Genomic DNA, 17,737 nt, shown 5'->3' on the forward strand with positions numbered 1-17,737 from the left:
AATTATAACCTGTTCAGAACAAGATACCTTTTTATCATCAAGGAAGTGAAGTATTAATGTGCTAAATCTGCCAAATACTATGTTCTCTATTATTATAGTTTGAAGACATGAATTAATATTATTCAGCAATAAGATAATGTACTGTTTTGTCAAGGCTTGCATCACCATTACCTGAATTACATCTATTCTTTGGATTTGAAATTCTGTATCTTTGGTAAATTCAGGGAAAAAAAAGTATATATCCTTTCACCCCTTTTAGGTATTTTGCTTCCTCCCCCACCAATTGTTTAACAGCCCACTTCATCTGAGACACAAAAAAGCCAGTGAGCAGCTTTCAAAACAAAAGCATCATGAACAGCAATTCCTGCTACAGTCTCCTTTTTCAGAAAGTCACTTCTTTATTTTGCTAGATAAGTGATTTTAGACAACTGACAACACTCATCTTTTGAAACACCATAAAGCAAAATAGTTTTAATTTACTGTAAGAGGTTTTTTTCTTTCTTTTCTTTTTTAAAATCAGGCTTCATGTCATAACTATATATTCCTCTCTATCCTACAATCTGCTAGGAAAGAAGAAAGAAAATGTTATGGTGCAATTCTTTGGAGAATCTGTGTTAGGTTTATGAATTCTGGTTAATTGTATTATGGCATGCCTTGAATTGTTTAAACTCTATACAAGTAAACCACCATGAACAGATTTGGTGCATGCAGCAGGCATGATAGAGTAGGCAAGATCTACCCAGGCCACATGAAGAGAGAGGTGAAAAATGGAAAGCCTGTTTAAAAAACAAAACCACAAAGCACACACCAGACACCCTCACACTGGAAACCACTTAATTCTAAAAAACCTCACAGAACGGAAGAGGCTTGGGAAGGACAGACGCAGACAGACAGGCATTTGTAGCAGAGGGACAAGAGTCAAAAAGGAGGAGGAGCAAAATACGTACAGAAATTCTTATTTTTTTTCTTGCTCGGTACATTCCTGTGCTGCCTAAACAAAAAGTGCGGTTTGGTTTCAGAACGACGGCAAGGTCTGCGCACTGGCGGGAGCGCACAGCAAACACCTCCGTACGCAGGCTGTCACCCAAAATATCCACAAGTCTGTATGGCACAAACAGCACCGCTGGGGGAGCCCAAAGGACAATCAGTACTGCTTTTCAGGAGCTGAACTGCAAGCCATTTTTCTGTGTCACTCAATGGAGAACCCACACCCAAGTAGTTTCAGAAAGGCAAAGAAAAGAGGCAGCTCTGGGACACAGGTAGATAAAGAAAAGCTCAAGAGCACAGGCCCGGCACTAGCCCAAATATAGCAATCCGAGACTGGTTTCAAAAGCAACTACATGAACACAGTAGCTCACTACCATTCTGTGTTTTCCCCCCTCTGCTTCCAGTTCCTGGCTGTGTAATCCATGAATGCTATTTCTGTGAGCTGATATTACATATGCTCATCTGATTTTCATAAAATCCTTTCTACTCTCTCTCACTAGTAAACGTATTTATTTTTGCCGAAGTGCTTTCTGCCAGGTTAATGAGTTAAATGGACTCACAGGGAAGTTTCACAATCCAATCCAAGGCAACCAGGAGGAACTCCCAACTGGGAAATGGGGGTAAAGAAACATGAGTGTGTTTTGGGGGGTGCGGAAAGGGGTGTTTTGGGGGGTGGCAATGCTAAGCTAAATCACTGCTTATCATGGAGTCATACCCCTAAACTGAAAGAAATACACCAGCGATGCAATACAGGTTTGCCTCTGTCACCTTCAAGTGTTCCTGTAAACTAGGTTTTCTTTTCCTTGGTTTACAAGATCTGTTCAGCACAGAGACTGCTCTCCGCTGTATTAATCAAATGATAGAGTTTTCAGATCGATTCTCCCACACACCTGCTAAATTCTCCAAGATACAGAAAAATGTTGTTATGTTCCTCTGCTACAGGAAGCAATCTTTGAATTCTTAGTCACTACATGCCAGGTCACAACTCTTAGATAAACTTAATGTAAGATATGGCACCAGAGTGCAGAAGTTCCTTGAGAGGTTGGTGGAAGAAGGAAGAGAGAGTCCAGAATCACTGTTTGGTTTCACTTGCTTATTCTTTATTTCTTGGGAAGCTCGCTGTCTGTTTTCTGGAGCCTCTGACACAGCTGGAAATAGAAAAGCAACTCAAGTTCCTTACAAAAGGGCAGCACAAGCAAAGAACAGATTTTACTTATGTGCTTTCACTGTAAAAGACTACCCAGGCAAAGTTGGGGGAAAAAAACAAATTTCCTGACTACCTACAGATTGGTCTCACTTCTCCATGAATACTGCAGCAAGAAGCTAAGCAAAAAGCTCATATGCTAAAAACTGAGATTTTGGGAGGTGGAACACATACCCCATCTTCATAAGTGTAAGAAGCAGTCATATTTTTTAGGGCTTTGTTGAGGCAAGCTTCAAGTGATTCAAGCTTAGATGCTTCAAAACTTCCTCTGGGATGTTCAGCCTTACAAAGTCATCTATAATTTATACAGATATACATCAGTAAATGACTGCATTTGAAGATGTATAGGAAAAAGAAATGATATACACATTTCATGCATCTTTGATCTCTAATACAGATTAATACAGATTCTGATCCCCAGCAGTCACAAAAGCAGAAGTCTATGTACAGTCTATACAAGGAACCTCTTAGGAGAAAAGTTCTTTAGCTACTCAAGACTACCTGTACTCTCCTGCTGCAAAGGAAGCAGGCAGTGCTCAAAAGCAAACTTTAAGCATTTGGAAAATGAATTTGGTGTATAGATGGGAACACAGAATAGAAAACCGACCATTAAAAGAAAAGAGGGGACTGGTTTAGATTCAAATTTCATAATTTGAAGAACACCTTTGTACCAAGGCAAATTTCATCTTTAAATCCCCTTAACTACCACAGTTGGAATATGGGTAATGGTGTTTTAGAAAGAAAAAACATGTTTTTCTTCTGGAGCTAGTTCGTAAACAACACCCTTTCTCCACTATTATTCCAGCCTCTGCAAATGGTAAATTGATCACATGAGCATATTAAAAACTGTGGCAAACACATCTACAGGTCATTAACAGAGCTAGCAGTTTACTGAAGCGTCAATGAAGTCTTTGATAAACTTAACTGGGCCCAGGATCTGATCTTCTAGGCAAAATCTAGTAAATCTCCCCCACCTTGCAGCCAACGGTGTCTTGACCAGAAGGGTATCCCCTCCCTGCTAAAGTATCTGGCAGGCTATTCTTTGTAGCCTTAGCAATCAGCACAACTGCCAAATGTGCCATGGACTAGAAATAGGTTACTGACAAAGAACTCTGAAATATTCTCTCCAGCATAGCTTATGGAATCATAGGGGTTTTCCCTATTCTCCACTGTGAAGCTAGACGGAAATAGCTGTCTTGACATTCAACAGGATGAAACCACTTCTCATCTATTTGAAAGTTACTGACAGAGGAAGGAGGAAACAGAAAAACATTTTTATATATCCAAAAAATTTTGCTTGTGCTTAAAACTATTTGCCCCACCCCAAAGGATGTTTATGAAATTTTTCACCCTTTACTTTTTCAGTGAACCCACCTAATACCAACGAATTAAATGGAAGACTCTTCTGTCTCCACTATTGCAATAATTACATTATGTCTAAAAAACCTTGATGATCAAGCAGCTGTGCAGTAACACAGTAATATATACACACACAGGTACATACGGTAACTTAATCTACAACTAAATTTCTATCTTAGTGTCATGGAATATATGGACAGAGGAAGAAGCATCTCGCTCTTTGCTTTTAAGTATATGATTGCTTCTATCATGACTGCACACATGTAGAGTCAGTGTATCCCTTGGCTGGTAGCAAGTAGCTAACACTGCTCTAAGTTTGACTTACTTGCACAATAGGCCCTACTCAAGTTTGAGGGAAAAATCTTTCGGGATGATGACTACCATCATTATGGGAGGAAATTAAAGTAACTGAGATGGAAGTGATTTCAGACTTCATCATCTAATACATTTTCTAAACTGAAAGCAGAAGATATCAAAATAACAGTGGTAAATTGATTGTGATGTTCAGCTGGTTTTGTCCTGTACGTTTCTGAAAAAAAAAAAAAAAAAAAAAAAAAAAAATCCACTAACTTAACTTTGATCTAATTTTAGATAGTCCCTCAAAAGAGTGCAAAGACATAATTGCCTCAAGGCAGCTAAGCTGAAGTAGCTTGTCAGAATAAACAAATCAGTAAAATGATTTTAGTTTTAACCAAATGACAAGGAGCCTTTGGTTGCAGCACATTTAACAAACTGCGGTACCGTACCGCATTCTAGTGCCGACTTGTTCTGCTTGCTTCTCGTAGCTACGATTCACACAGAGTTTCTATGAAACCATGTTAAGGCGCCAAAAGCTGTCAGAGGTTTTGCAGCCTAAATGCTTGTGTGTGGCAGAAAACCCAACACCTCCTAGATCTTTATAGTAAAGCCTGCATTGCTGGCTTACAAGCCTCCACATCCATTAAGAGAAATTTGGCAAGATCCAGTATCCTACTCATTTACCCTGTTGCTATGGTTCTACAAAGTGGTGACTACACACTTTGATCAAAACACTACAGTTTCCTAATACCCTATACATATGTTATGATTATCATCGTAAAGGTACAATCATTAAAAGAATCTTGACACCAGAGAAGTTTCAACTCCCTTCTCAGCCAACCCAGGAAACAAAACAGAGCCAAACCCAGAAGGCATGAAAGAGTTTCAACAAACTTCCACATTAAAGTTATTATTTTTTCTTATAGATTCATTGCATAAATCCCTGTATAAATAAATCTCCCAACTAACTTTGTTAGCAGCAGGAAGAGAAGAGGGAGAGAAGCTGGAATCAGGTGGCAACAAATGATAGCCAGAGAAATTATGTTCATTTGGGAACAGCTACATTTCATTACAGGAACAGAATCCATCCAGATCCTTAGGGCTATTTAGTTTAACTGCCATCAGAGGAAAATCCTAAATTAATAAAGAGAAATAATATTGAGAACCACAAACATTTACATCAGCTCATCTGTTTTGTTTTACATGGGAACAGGCTAGCAGCATTCCACAATGCTGCCAACTGCCATGCTGCAGTTGCAGGGGCAGTAGCTCTGTAAGCCACTGGAGAGGTTTTGCAAGTAAAAGGCTGGTTAAGCCCTAAATCCTTGATCTGAACACTTAATACAGAACTGTGAAGTACAGATAACATTTTACTGGTTGTGTCTAACACTCAGTAAAACCATTCAAGATAAGTAACACTCTAACAAGGTATAAAATTGGGGGAAAAATGCAGATGTTTCCTATGCTTATTCCATGTTATGCTGGTTTCTTTTTCCCCTCCCCTGTCTTTGCTCCTTATATTTCTTTCAAATGGTTCAAGCCATGCTAATAGATGTAACCAATGAAAATAAGACATGACAATTTCAGAAAACATTCAACAACAGCTTCTGAATTAAAAACTAAAAACATTTTTCTTTGCTTAGAGAAATCCGAATATTCATGATGTAGATTTAGTATGGGAAAGAGTACAAAGGATAAGCAGAAACTCCAATCTACAAAAATACAGTTTTCAAAATTTGTGTTAGTCTTCATTCACACACAACACACAGCCTTTCCTTGCATGAACACAAGTCGCTCATCTTCAGCTTTAGGGTCTTATGGCTGGTCCTGTGAAACTTCATCTGTTATTGAGCAGAACATCCCTGTGCCCATCCTGCAGACTTCCTCCATCCATCAGCCCAGGACCCCTTTGCTCACCTGCTCTCCACCTCGCCCAAAATACTCTTCTCTTCTGCAGGGTGCTGGAGAGAGATTGCCTTGAGCAGCTCACTGACAGTTACACAACATACTACAGCTCACTCGCACTTAAAACCATCCAGCAGCCCTGTTACTGTAGTATGTTGTGTAACTACCAGCTACTATATTAGCCAAAACAGGCCTGTTTTGGTAACATCTCCCCCATCCACACATATTTAAGTGTTTTTCCTTTGCATGTAAATCTAGTATAACACAGTTGTTTCCTCATACACATATTCATCCTATGCATCAACTTCCACATATTTCTAAGATACAGACAAATTGACCACTAGACAATCCTAATATCTCTTTAAAGCTCCTTTTAAAATTTCTATAGAAACAGCCAGCTCTGTAATTCCTTACCACTCTCAAATGTTTTCAGAGCTCTGCACCTTAAGTTTTCTCTTTAATTGCCTAATGATAGCTGCTCTCTTACGAATCAAGTACATACATATTGACAAAGCACAGAAAAGAACAGATACTTGAGTACACTTCAGAGATAAGGTGGATTAAGGTAGGGCATGAAATTAATGTGCAACAGCTGATGTGCCCACAACTCTGCAGTGAAAGGTAAATATGAGAATAGGGGACCTCTCGTTAGGTGTAACTTGTTTTTTCTACTACAACTGTCCAAATGTAGACACAATTCCTATAAAAGAAGGGCTCCATGCACATACAAATCCTAACAGTACTGCTTCCATTGTTAAGAATGAACTTAAAATGCATTTGTCCTGGGAGGATTTCTTTTTAAAGGCAGCCATGAAATATAACTTTGAATGCAAGAAAGATGAGAAAACACATGAAGTGATGTGAAGAACTGTCTGTATCCTATGAGCCTGTCAAACAAGGCTCTGAGGAGAGCCCCACGCAACTGCCTTTCATGCCAAGTGCCTGGCCGCAAAGCTGAGAAGGAAGGGAGAAGAGAAGAGATTCAGAAAGAGAAGAAAACAGGTTGGTAACCAAGATAAGGCACCTTGCCACCTTCTCAAACTAACAGACACTCATTGTAAAGACTAGAATGGCAGCTTCAGACTTTCACACTAAGCAAGCATATTTTTAAATCAAGTCTCCAGAGGTAGCAGAACTTAAGAACCCTGCCTGCCTACTGGGGCTCCTTTGTGCTCGGATCCTCTGGTGGCCACCAAAGCGTGAGCTCCAAACGGCTCTTTTTCCAGTGCTGGGGTCTACACAGCACTGCTGCTCAGCTCAGCCTGGAAATATTTTTCATGGAGAGACACTAATTTGAAGCGTTCCACTGTACCAATGCTTACTTCCATAGAACTTGCCAGAACTTTCATCATATTTTATTTTGTTACTCTGTTGGTCAAATCTTACTGAAACTGATCAACAAGCTTAAAAATCTTTGTGGGTGACAGCAGACAGAGAGAAAACATGGCAACGCACATGGCTTCCCTAAAACTTCAGTGTAAAATCAGTATATGAAGTGTTTTATACAATGTCCCAGTAGATCCAGCTGGCCCTGCAGCACCATGTGCCTCATACAGGAGGCATGGAAGAGTTCCTTCTCTTGCTGCTGATGTAGACATAAGAGACAGTGAATATGCCCATTTTTCCACAGCCCGCAGAAGCTGCTGCAGAAGCCCATACACACTGGTAACACAGAGCACACTGGACATTGCCAACTTTGGCATTTCTCTCGAGTGCTACTCAAATCAGTTGCCTTTCCTTTTTCTTCCCCTTTGGATGCTGACTATTCAGGAAGGGAGAAATTAGTTTTCCCTCAATTAATTCTTCTTGAAAACAGACTAGAAGCAACTTCACTCCTCCTCCCACAAGACCTAATTGTTTGCAAGTTCATCAGTGTTAAGTCAGCATCAAACAATTATTTTAGAGCAGAGCCAGGGAGTAGAAAGAGTCTAGGACCCAAGTGACAAGTCAAAAAACACACAGAAGACATGCATATGCTAGAAAAGCATTGCATGAGGGAGACTTTGAAGCTTGTCTGACAGAAGATTCCCCCCCCCACACACACACTTTTAATCTGGAATTAGCTTCTTCATTAAGGGTACCAATTTTTCATGAATTTTATGTAGCTATATACTAATATATATTAGCATCCCTTTTTAAACAAAGAACAGCAACAAAACCCAGCAAAATTTCCAACTAGCTCTACAACATAATGTTTAGATCCTGTACATTTAAGTAAACCTTACTAAGCCTCTGTATTCACCAAGGCTATGCAGTGGAGTACATTAATGTTTAGCTTCCCCCCTCATAGCAATTTGGAACTTGTTACTGTAAAGGCTTATCAGTGCCAGGCACATAACCCGTCTACCATTACTGAAAACTATGCAAAAAGTGAATTTAAACAACATTACAACAAAGACGGAGGATACAAAATACTAACATTAATGTTTATTTTGCCTCAAATCAGATCAGACACTATTCTGTGGCTTAACTGCGTTTTCACAGTCGCATGCCCATTGAACATTTTCTGCCCATACACATTAAAATGTGTATCTAAAAGCTACGGTATAGATTTTCCCCTCTGCTGTAATGAGGAAGGGTTGTAAGCTTTCCGACTCAAACTTTTATGAATCTGCAATGTTTTGACTTTGTTTAAATGAGCTGCAGACCTACACAGACCGTTACAATTCACGCATTCCAGCTCCACTAAACAGGGACGCTTGCCATTTTCCATTACACAAGTTCACGCTGCAGAGCCCAGTTCGGATCGCTGCCATCCCGGCAGACAGCACGCCTCCCCGCACTGCTCCCTTCCCATCCCTTCTCATCACAGTCACTGGGATTCACCACACAGACTAAAAGCTTCACAAAGCTCTGGTTTTATTATGGCAACATTCAGAAAGCGGCCCTGTTACACTAGGCATTCTGTGAGCACAGGGGAAAAGCAAGTTCCTTGCCCTGCAGTTTACTGTCTTTAGTAAGACAAGGTTAATAGAGAGGTTAAGCAAACAAGGCGGGGTGGGGGGGGGGGGGGGAAGAAAAAGAAAAAGAGAGAGAATCGGGCCAAGCCCCCCTCCAAAAAGTGGCATATACTAAGAGAAGAGTCAGCCTAAATACAAGCAAAGAGAACATCCTGGACACTTGCTTGCCCTTTCTGCCTCTGAAGAAAAAATATCGTCATCATAATTTCAGTCAATTAAGTTTCATAAGCATCTAGAAGTATGCAAAACAAAAGCAAAGTTAACAAGTTATTCTTGGGTTTGAGAAGTATTATGAGAGTGTCACACTAGTCAAACTTTGCTTTCTCTCAAAAGACAGCAAGTGGATACACATATGAAAGTAATAAAGCGTACTCCCATTTTTCAAGTGCTTAAAACAATCATGGCACTAAATGAACACTCAAAACCTCACTCTAAGTACAAAGGGTGGGAGGATATTCGCACAGGACCAGCCATAGCCAAGGGTACTAGTTTTTCTAGGCTCTCACCAAGGCTGACGGAGAGGGAGGCTTTCATAGAGGGCGATTCAAAGCAAAACTCCTTTCTTGCTCTCCTCTCCTCCCCACTGACACAGACTGAACTCCATAGGCTACAAGATCACTTCAAGAACTTGCACCCACTCTGCAAGACTTTTACTTTTTTCCTTTCAGAGACTTGCTGGTAACACTGTCCACATTCAGATTATCAGGAAAACTAGCATCATTGTGCAACTATCCTTTTTCCTCTAAGCACTGGCAAAATACTCAAATAGCTTATTCCCTATTATTTCAACTTGCAAGTAACTCCGTTATTTTAATCAGCTACCACCACTTGGAGATACACTCTTCTTCCTGAGGTGTTCCCAAAAGATTTGTGTACAGCGAATGCTGAGAACTTCAGACAGCCACAATCAAAGGTTATTAACGTCCATCTCCAATATTAAAAAGTGGAGGAGGCTAGGGTAGAAAACCAAATGTAAGGGTGTTAGACGGGAAATTATCAGACAGCACAAACAGCTAACTCATGCCATCTTTCAGTGCACACTGGCCACCCGTATATGTGGCATTTGGGATTGCAGAACTAGGGAAAAAAGTTCCACAATCTTGCTCATGTCAGTGGTAGATGGCAATGACCAGCTCTACCCATGTAGAGTATATTCTTAAAATTTCATCTTTTGGCTCCTCTACCACAAGATGTAGCTTTCCTGGTAACAAACCTGGGAGAGGACACTTTTTTTAATCCAGCTTTGCTTTAGGCAAGTAGAGACAACACAGTGGTAAATGTACCCTTGAGATACACACGTTTTCATACTGAGAGTCCCTTGAACAGAGTTGATTTCAAATATCTTTGAGAGAAATCCCAGCACAAATAAATCTGTAGAAGAGGTCTTCAGCTTGCTTCCTTCTTTCTATCCTCCATGTGAGTCTTCCATTCTGCATGTGCTCTTTGCTAGATGAAGGACAGGACAAGGGGATACAGTGATTTGGAAAGTTTTATCAAAAACTTTTGCAATGGTCTCTAGCTAATCACTCACCATTCTGTTTCCAGGACCTTTGCCTGATCTCGCTGAACTCATTCTGTTTGCTTTTTTTTTTTCCTCCTCCCACCTTCACTCAGTTTATGACTTCATTTATTGTTCACTGTCACCTGCGTTTGTCACTAAATTAATAATTTATGTCTTTCTGCTTATCACAGTACCTTTGTACTCGGTGAAAGCTCAGAGACCTTGTGAAGGTAAAATCCATTACATCATATTATTGTTCACATTTTTCATTAGCAGAAGCGTAGCAGAGGTTAGGAGACAATTCACCATTTAGGCCTTGACTGCATGTTACCATAACTCTTTTCTGTGATGACTGCACCCAAACAAGGTTTTGGAATGGCACAGCACAACTTCCCTGACTTCAGTGTTCATGCAAGTCAAACGCAAGCTTCACGCTAGGCACACAGAAGAACCGTAGTTCTCCACTAGTGATTCTCTGCACTGTTAAGCTGACCTGTGTAGTAAGTAGCACATATGAGTTTATACACTCCATTTCTTCAAGACAGCTCTCATCTGACCTGAGCATGAGAGACCACTCTTTCTTCCCCAGTAGTCCTTGCTTCACCCACTGAAGGATGGCACCTTCATCTCCAACAGTGATTGGACACTGTTTTCTACAGGTTTTCTACAGACAAGATTCAAGCATACCCAACCCCCATTTCATCTACAGATCAGGTCCATGCTGTTTAATGAAAGGCATGGGTCAATATAACACAATCGCACACAAATTTATAACAGAGTATAAGCATTAGAGAATCACATTGTACAGGCACTTCTAGAAGCTCACAAAAGGCTCCTAGTATATTTTACTCTCCTTCCTCAACAACACTGATTGTTCTCAGTGGCACTGAATACCCAGTTATATCAAGTCTAAATGGCAACTCAGCAACTGACAAAAAAGAAAAAAAGTGTCCTTTATGACTTGCTGGCAAAACACGCTCCATTTTTGCAGCACTTTAAGAAATTCTTACAGAGAGTTTCTATGACCCTACATTACAGAATTCTGATGTTTATCTAATTCTTCTTAGACATGTACCATTGCTCCATGTCCATATGCGTACAAGAATTGTGCTTTTGGTTTCAGTTCAGTGCCAATACAGTGTCTCTATATTAGGCTACTGCAATTTTTATTCTCAGGTTGGACAGAGAGACAGGTAAGGATTTCTACTTCCTTCTTCAGAAATCCTTCCATTTAGCATGAATTCTCTGCATAGAAAACATAATATAAGCCTCCACTTCATCATCACAAGAACATTGGAAAGGTAACCATCATGAGGACATCCATGCTTACAAGAGTAAGAGCAAGCCTGAATAAAAAGAAAAGTAGGGAAAAACAAGTGGATTAGGAAAGCAATGAATAACTTCCATTGGCATAGTGGAAAAAATTTAAACAAGACTCTTACTATTTACCACCTTGATAATGCTATGCATCAAGCAAGAATGTTAGTAGCCTCTTTGTTTCTGTAGACCAAGCAGAAACATCTCAAACTAAAAAAAATAAACTACCCCCCCCCCCAAAAAAAAGTATTAAAAATGCTCCATGGAAATAAATCCAGTTCTCAAAATATGGGAATAGAATGGTTCAAGTCAAACCCTTGTGTTTATCTCAGTGGGGTAGGTACAATGACTGCAATGGGAGTGGGATTAAGCCTCCAGTACCCACATTTCAGTATTTTGTGCACTGTTAAAAATTAAGAACCAAAACAAATATTTAAATTCCTGAGAACAATCCCCCACCAGATTATAAGTATTTTTATGAGGTTAGATCAAAAGCTTAAAATAATCAGTAAGGGTTCCTTTGAGGTCTCTACATTGGTTACTTCAATGAAAAACAACCTTTGGGTTAGAGCATACCTCTGTGCACAACCTACACAATTAAAACAAAGCAAAACCCTATGAAACTCACCAAATGCTCAGTAATAAGGGAGGCAGCAAAAGCGGATACAGCAATTTCAGATATTTGTTAATTGCTGTTTATTCTATCTCAACAAAAAATATTTTCCTACCCCAAAACATTTATTTAAGGTCACTGTTTTAAGTAAACCACATCGAGTGGCTTAGGGAATACTCAAGTCCAAAGGTTTTTTCTTTCTGCACAGTGCATTGACCCCTACTCTCATTACGAGCCATAAATGTTTATGAGAGTTTGTCATCAGCTTGCTGAGACAACACATTTTATCTAGTTTTCTATAGCTGCATAGCAACAAACTCCAAGAAATGTTTTATAAGACAAAATCTTGCATGCTTTACCTCCCCCCACAAGGCTCCAGGAAAAGAATATGAAAATTTTTCTCCTTAATCAAGACACAAGCCGGAAAGGTAACACTGCTGAGACTGCAACTGGTTACAGCACAGTGGAAGATGTATTTACCACCTGTGTGAGGTTGCTTCTTTAAGTAGCTAGTTCTTTAACAGGTGTAATAAAACCAAAAGAAGTGTGAAAAGGAATTTTCTTATGCAAGGAAGGAAGCTAATTATAAGAGAAGGAATCGCTAGAGAGCTGAAGGAGCATAGTTGATGCTAATTATTTTAATATCAATTCATCTTAGTTGACTATATTTCCTGAAATAAGCACTTACTGTAACAGATCAATAGTAAACACTTTCTTTGCATTTCCCCCTTGCTACTATCACTTGGTTTTGCATTCAGAAATAGCCCCATCCCTAGCTATTTAACCAAAAAATGATGAAATTCTCAAATCTAATCTCTGCTAAGAGAAATGCATTTGACATGTTAAAATAAAAGATGCTCCTTTCTATAGGAGAATTTTAATACATTAGCTTCCCTTTCTTCCCCTAACACCCAAACCAGTACTTCAGCTGCACATAATTCATCTCAGCTAGCTAATATGCACTATAGGTGTTTTAAGTTGTATTTTCAGCTTGAACAGACAACTACCATATACAGATAAGAAAAAAATCCACAACATTTTCTCATAGTATCATTATGAGGTATGCAACTGGTGTTTGCCCAGATGATGCAAAACTGGGGTACATTCCCTTTCTGATATTGTCCCTTCCTACAGAGGCCACTGAAAAGCCCAAGGGTGGAGAAACTAAAAAACATCATCTCCATGCAGTCCAGCAGAGTGAGAAGAGGACTAGAGCCATGCTTCCAGTAAATCAATCTCAAAACTACAGAAAAGGGGCAGCATTGATAGAGATTGGGCAACCTTTTCCTTCCTACTCCTCCCAAGGATGATGTTTCCCTGACAATCTTGGGAGTGAAGGTTTGTGCTACCCTCCTCTGCTTGGCCTTACTCAGGCTTTCTCCCTCCCCCATGAGATCCCATTCTTAGTTATAGAGAACTGCCTCTCTTCCCACCATGAAAATGAAACCATGAATAGTCTGTATTGCTGCATGGAGCTCTGATCTGCTCCAGGGTATTAAAAAAAACCTCAGGACAGATCAACAGAGTTAAATATTTGATCAATAAAAGAGTGTTTCTTAAGAGGCATGAACATCTTCTTGACCAGTCTGTTTTTTCAAATGAAATAACAGTTTTAATTTTAATAGAGTACTAATCACACATTTCAGCACTTCTGCAGTCAGTGTTTACTGTGCCTAGAGACTATATGCTTACTTGGTGCCTCAAATGAAAGAAGAGCTACTTCATCTTAGCTTGTAGTCCACAGCCCACAAGCATAACTCTTACCAAGAGAGCAAAGAAAGCAGAAGCACCAAACATAGCCAAAGCAAAATCCTACTTACTGTAGTTTACAATATATGCTTACTATATATATATATAGTATACACACATATATGTATATACACACATATATGTATAATATATATTTATATTATACACACATATAAAAAGCTTACTAAGCTTACTATATATGTACAGCTTATATCAGCACCAAATGCACCTAAGTGCAGAAATCATTCTTTTTTCACTGCACTCACTTTCAAAATAGTTTGGGAAAATTCTCTTAGTAACACAACCACCCCTCTACCACTTTCATTTGAAGTCACTTAATTTGAAGTCACTAAAAACTCAGAGAAATCCTCCTGCTCAAAGGAAGCATCTCTCCGGAGTTCTTTCCCTTCTTCTCATCATTGTCCAGTCTCTGACTGTAGTTTTAACAGTTCTCAGAGACCACGTGTACGCTTCCTTAGATCATTCACCCAGTCACTGCAGTGATTTCCTACTTCTATGCGTCATCCCCTCTTCTTTCAGTCCTGGATCTACTTCATGCCCTTCCTTGTTCCCTCTCCTGAGCACTGAATCTACTGTTCCATGACAGGGAAAAAAACCAACAAAAACATGTTAACAACAACAAATCCTGTATTATAAGAACCTAAATTTCTAAGGATGCTTTGACCTGGGATTCAAAAGAAAAACAAGAAAGTGGGGGGTGAGGGGAAGGCCCTAAACAGAGCATCTCTTAAAGAATTGAAGTTTAGGTAGTCATACAAAATAAATTCTTTAAGTATGAGGGAATCATTTTTGTTATTGTTGTAGTATGCACCAATTCCTGGTATTTACAAAGCTTAAAGAGCAGAGTACTACACTTCTTTTATACAATTTTTGACCCTAAAAGAGCAAACATATGCATTTAAAGGAAACCACGTTGATCAATTTCCATTTACACAGCTCTAGTGGTGTAATAAGTCCCCTGTAAGATGCAATTTCTACACACAGTATGTATTATGAATATTACTATATGCATAAAGAACTAATGAAAAAACTAAGCTATAACTGAAGTGTTACACCAACATTTTTACAAACTTGTGTACACATCAGTTATATCAATAGCATTTTCTTTTTGAGTGCTGTTTTGTTTGTTTGGTTTTTTTTTGGGGGGGGGGGGGGGGGGGGAGGGTACATGATACCTGAAAGCAGATACACAGAGCTGAAATTCTTCTCCAGTTTGCCCAGAAGCACAGTAAGAAAGCAGTCAAATGAGAGAGAGTTCACATCTTTAGAGCTTTGGTCATACACCACCACTTCCTGCTTGCAATCAATTTCAATCTGAAATATAAGTCATCGAAAATAAGGTACAAAGGAGGAAGATTATTAAAAGTACATTATCAGCTGCATGAAGTCAGGTTAAGGGCTCCTACCTGTTTACTAGGCAATAATCCAGATATCTGGATTTCTTACCTAACTATATGCAAAACAACTATTATTTTATACTTAATATTCCTGACCAAGTTTAATTCCTTTGAGAGTTTAAAATTTATTATCTGATCCAAGTTGAAGCATATTCTGTAAGTTTCAGTCATTGGGTAATGTCACTTATGAAATTCATTACTTTTGGCTAGTTCTCCTGCCCCCAGCCTAAACTGTTAAAAAAAGTACAACTTCAGTTTCTGTGTCTAAGCTTTTTGTTTAAAAAGAGTAAAGAGACCTTAAACTGTCTAGAGCCATATGCACTTGAGCTATCTGTAAAACTATGTATAACGCATGTTTAGATGATACTTTTGCCTTGAAATGTTAAAAATTGAAGCCATTTTTTATTATTATGTGCAGATTACTTTTGTCATCTAAGACATTAAAAACTACTACTAATGGACTGAAAAAAAAGTCACATCGATACACATTACATTTAAAAAACTTGGCTATTTTCTTTCCACTAGCAACACTATTATGAAACAAAACAAAAACCCCCAAAGCTATTCACATCAAAAGCATTTTAAACAGTAAGTAGGAGCCAGGACTGACAGAGCTACCAGTTTCTTTCCAAACTGTATGACCACTTACAAAGCAATCCCTGCTACCACAGACCCCAAAAAATCCTTCAAAGTTTAGAATGTGAATGTTTAGTGCCTTCATTACATACATTTAAGGGACTGTGCTTTACAAGACTTACAAGCAAAGTTCTTTTGGAGTAATTTTGAAGTCCCAACGAATTACTCTGTCACATAAAAGAGCAGCTATAAAGAATGCTAAACTTTCTAGAAACTGACAGCCTCTTAAATCAGGTAAGCTTGGCAAAAAAATCCCCCAGTTTTGTTTTTCAAAACAAATTACCTATGGGAAAAATTATTACAAGTTGCTCTCCAGGCTCTCTTTAAAACAAATGCAAGGAATAACAGGAAAATGACCCCTACCTTGTGTTTTGCTGAATGCTGAATGAGCTCTGTAATCAAAACTTTGTCCTGCTGCAGCCTCCGCTTCATAAGCTTGGAGCAGTTGATGTTGATGGCATCCAAGATGTGGGATGTATTGTATTCCACAAAGGGGCGGCTATCAATCAGTAGCAATTTTTCTGTACCGCTCTCCAGCAAAGCCACCAACTTCTCAGCGACAATGAGTTGAGTCCTGATCATCTCATCGGCCATGACAACAATAAGGCCTCTTTTATCACCTCCCTCTCTAATTTGCTGCGATGATGTAATGGCTGTGTACTCAAAGGCTTAGCCACACCATTGTACTAGAAGTGTATGAGGTCATGCTGGTAGTGACTGGCAAAAGAAAAGTTAAACCCATTTTCAGAAAGAGCTCTTCAACTGAATGTCTCCTCCTGCTTCCAGTTGATGTGCCGTTACAAAGGGTTTGTTCCACAAAGCAGCCCCTCACATCTGATTCATCAGGAGATGACTATGGAGTGGCCATTTCACAATTCAAACAAAAGATGCTTTCTGGCTGCCACTGCATTACATCATTCTTTACCTTTGCTCCTACCCATCAGCTTTGCACTGGACTAAGAGCCTGTAAGAAGGGGAAGATAAAAAACATGAACCAGATGAGGCCATGAAAGTTTGCAGCACAAAACATTCAACTTTGAGACTAAGTGCACAGTGGTCTGTACCATAAAATAGATGCACTCCTGATAAGTTCCCCCCCTCCTTTGCTGTATACTCTAAAAGTCTAAGAGATAATTTTTGCAACTACAGTCTCTGAACCAATTCCAACAATCTTGCCTGTACAATTATCTTGAATTTCAGGCAACATACCCTGTCTTAATTGCGGACTTTTGTTGCCACTAGCACTGCCTCTTCACAAGACTTTGTTAGAATATAATTAAGAGATACTGCCCTAAATCATGACATTCTTCTCAATAGGAAAACTAATTGGATGTGTTTCTGCACTTCACCAGCATTAGTAAAAAGTTGTAAAATTTGTTAGGATACTTTTTTTTTTTTTTTTTTTTTAATTTAATGCCTTGAAAAGTATTTCATAGAGCAGCACTGCATGTCTGGGAACTGACACTGTAAAAAAGTAAGGACAAAAGTTATATCCACCTCCCTCCTTTGAGAACATGATTGAAGAGAAACCAGAAGAACAAGATGCTACATCAGAACAAAAGCATTTTATTTGAATTAATCACCAGGTATGAAATCAGGGCCTCATACACACACTACTGAAATGTATAGCATCAGGCACTGCCTGGCCCTCCCAGAGCAACTGGAACAGTTATATGAGGTGCACTACACTTTTCATACATGCTAAATAATGTCTGAAGCAGACTATACTTCAGTCAAATTAGACGCCGACAGCACCTGAACCTCATCACTCTAAACAGCATCTGAAGCACA

At 39.2% G+C, this 17,737-nt stretch overlaps 1 protein-coding gene across 14 annotated transcripts in view; it reads right to left on the bottom strand.

The window, feature by feature from the left end:
• DUSP16 (dual specificity phosphatase 16) overlaps window positions 1-17,737 on the bottom strand; it is a 72,438-nt gene that overhangs the window by 18,489 nt on the left and 36,212 nt on the right. For all 14 annotated transcript variants that reach the window (XM_064517285.1, XM_064517272.1, XM_064517235.1 and 11 more), the window contains 2 exons: window positions 16,310-16,910; window positions 15,089-15,227 (listed from right to left, as the gene is read on the bottom strand). In XM_064517285.1, coding sequence (XP_064373355.1) covers window positions 15,089-15,227; window positions 16,310-16,540 — 370 coding nt within the window. In that variant the 5' untranslated portion in view covers window positions 16,541-16,910. The remainder of the gene's footprint in view (window positions 1-15,088; window positions 15,228-16,309; window positions 16,911-17,737) is intronic.

The sequence above is a fragment of the Dromaius novaehollandiae genome, chromosome 1, assembly GCF_036370855.1.
Source record: "Dromaius novaehollandiae isolate bDroNov1 chromosome 1, bDroNov1.hap1, whole genome shotgun sequence".
In the NCBI taxonomy this organism is placed as follows: Eukaryota; Metazoa; Chordata; class Aves; order Casuariiformes; family Dromaiidae; genus Dromaius; species Dromaius novaehollandiae.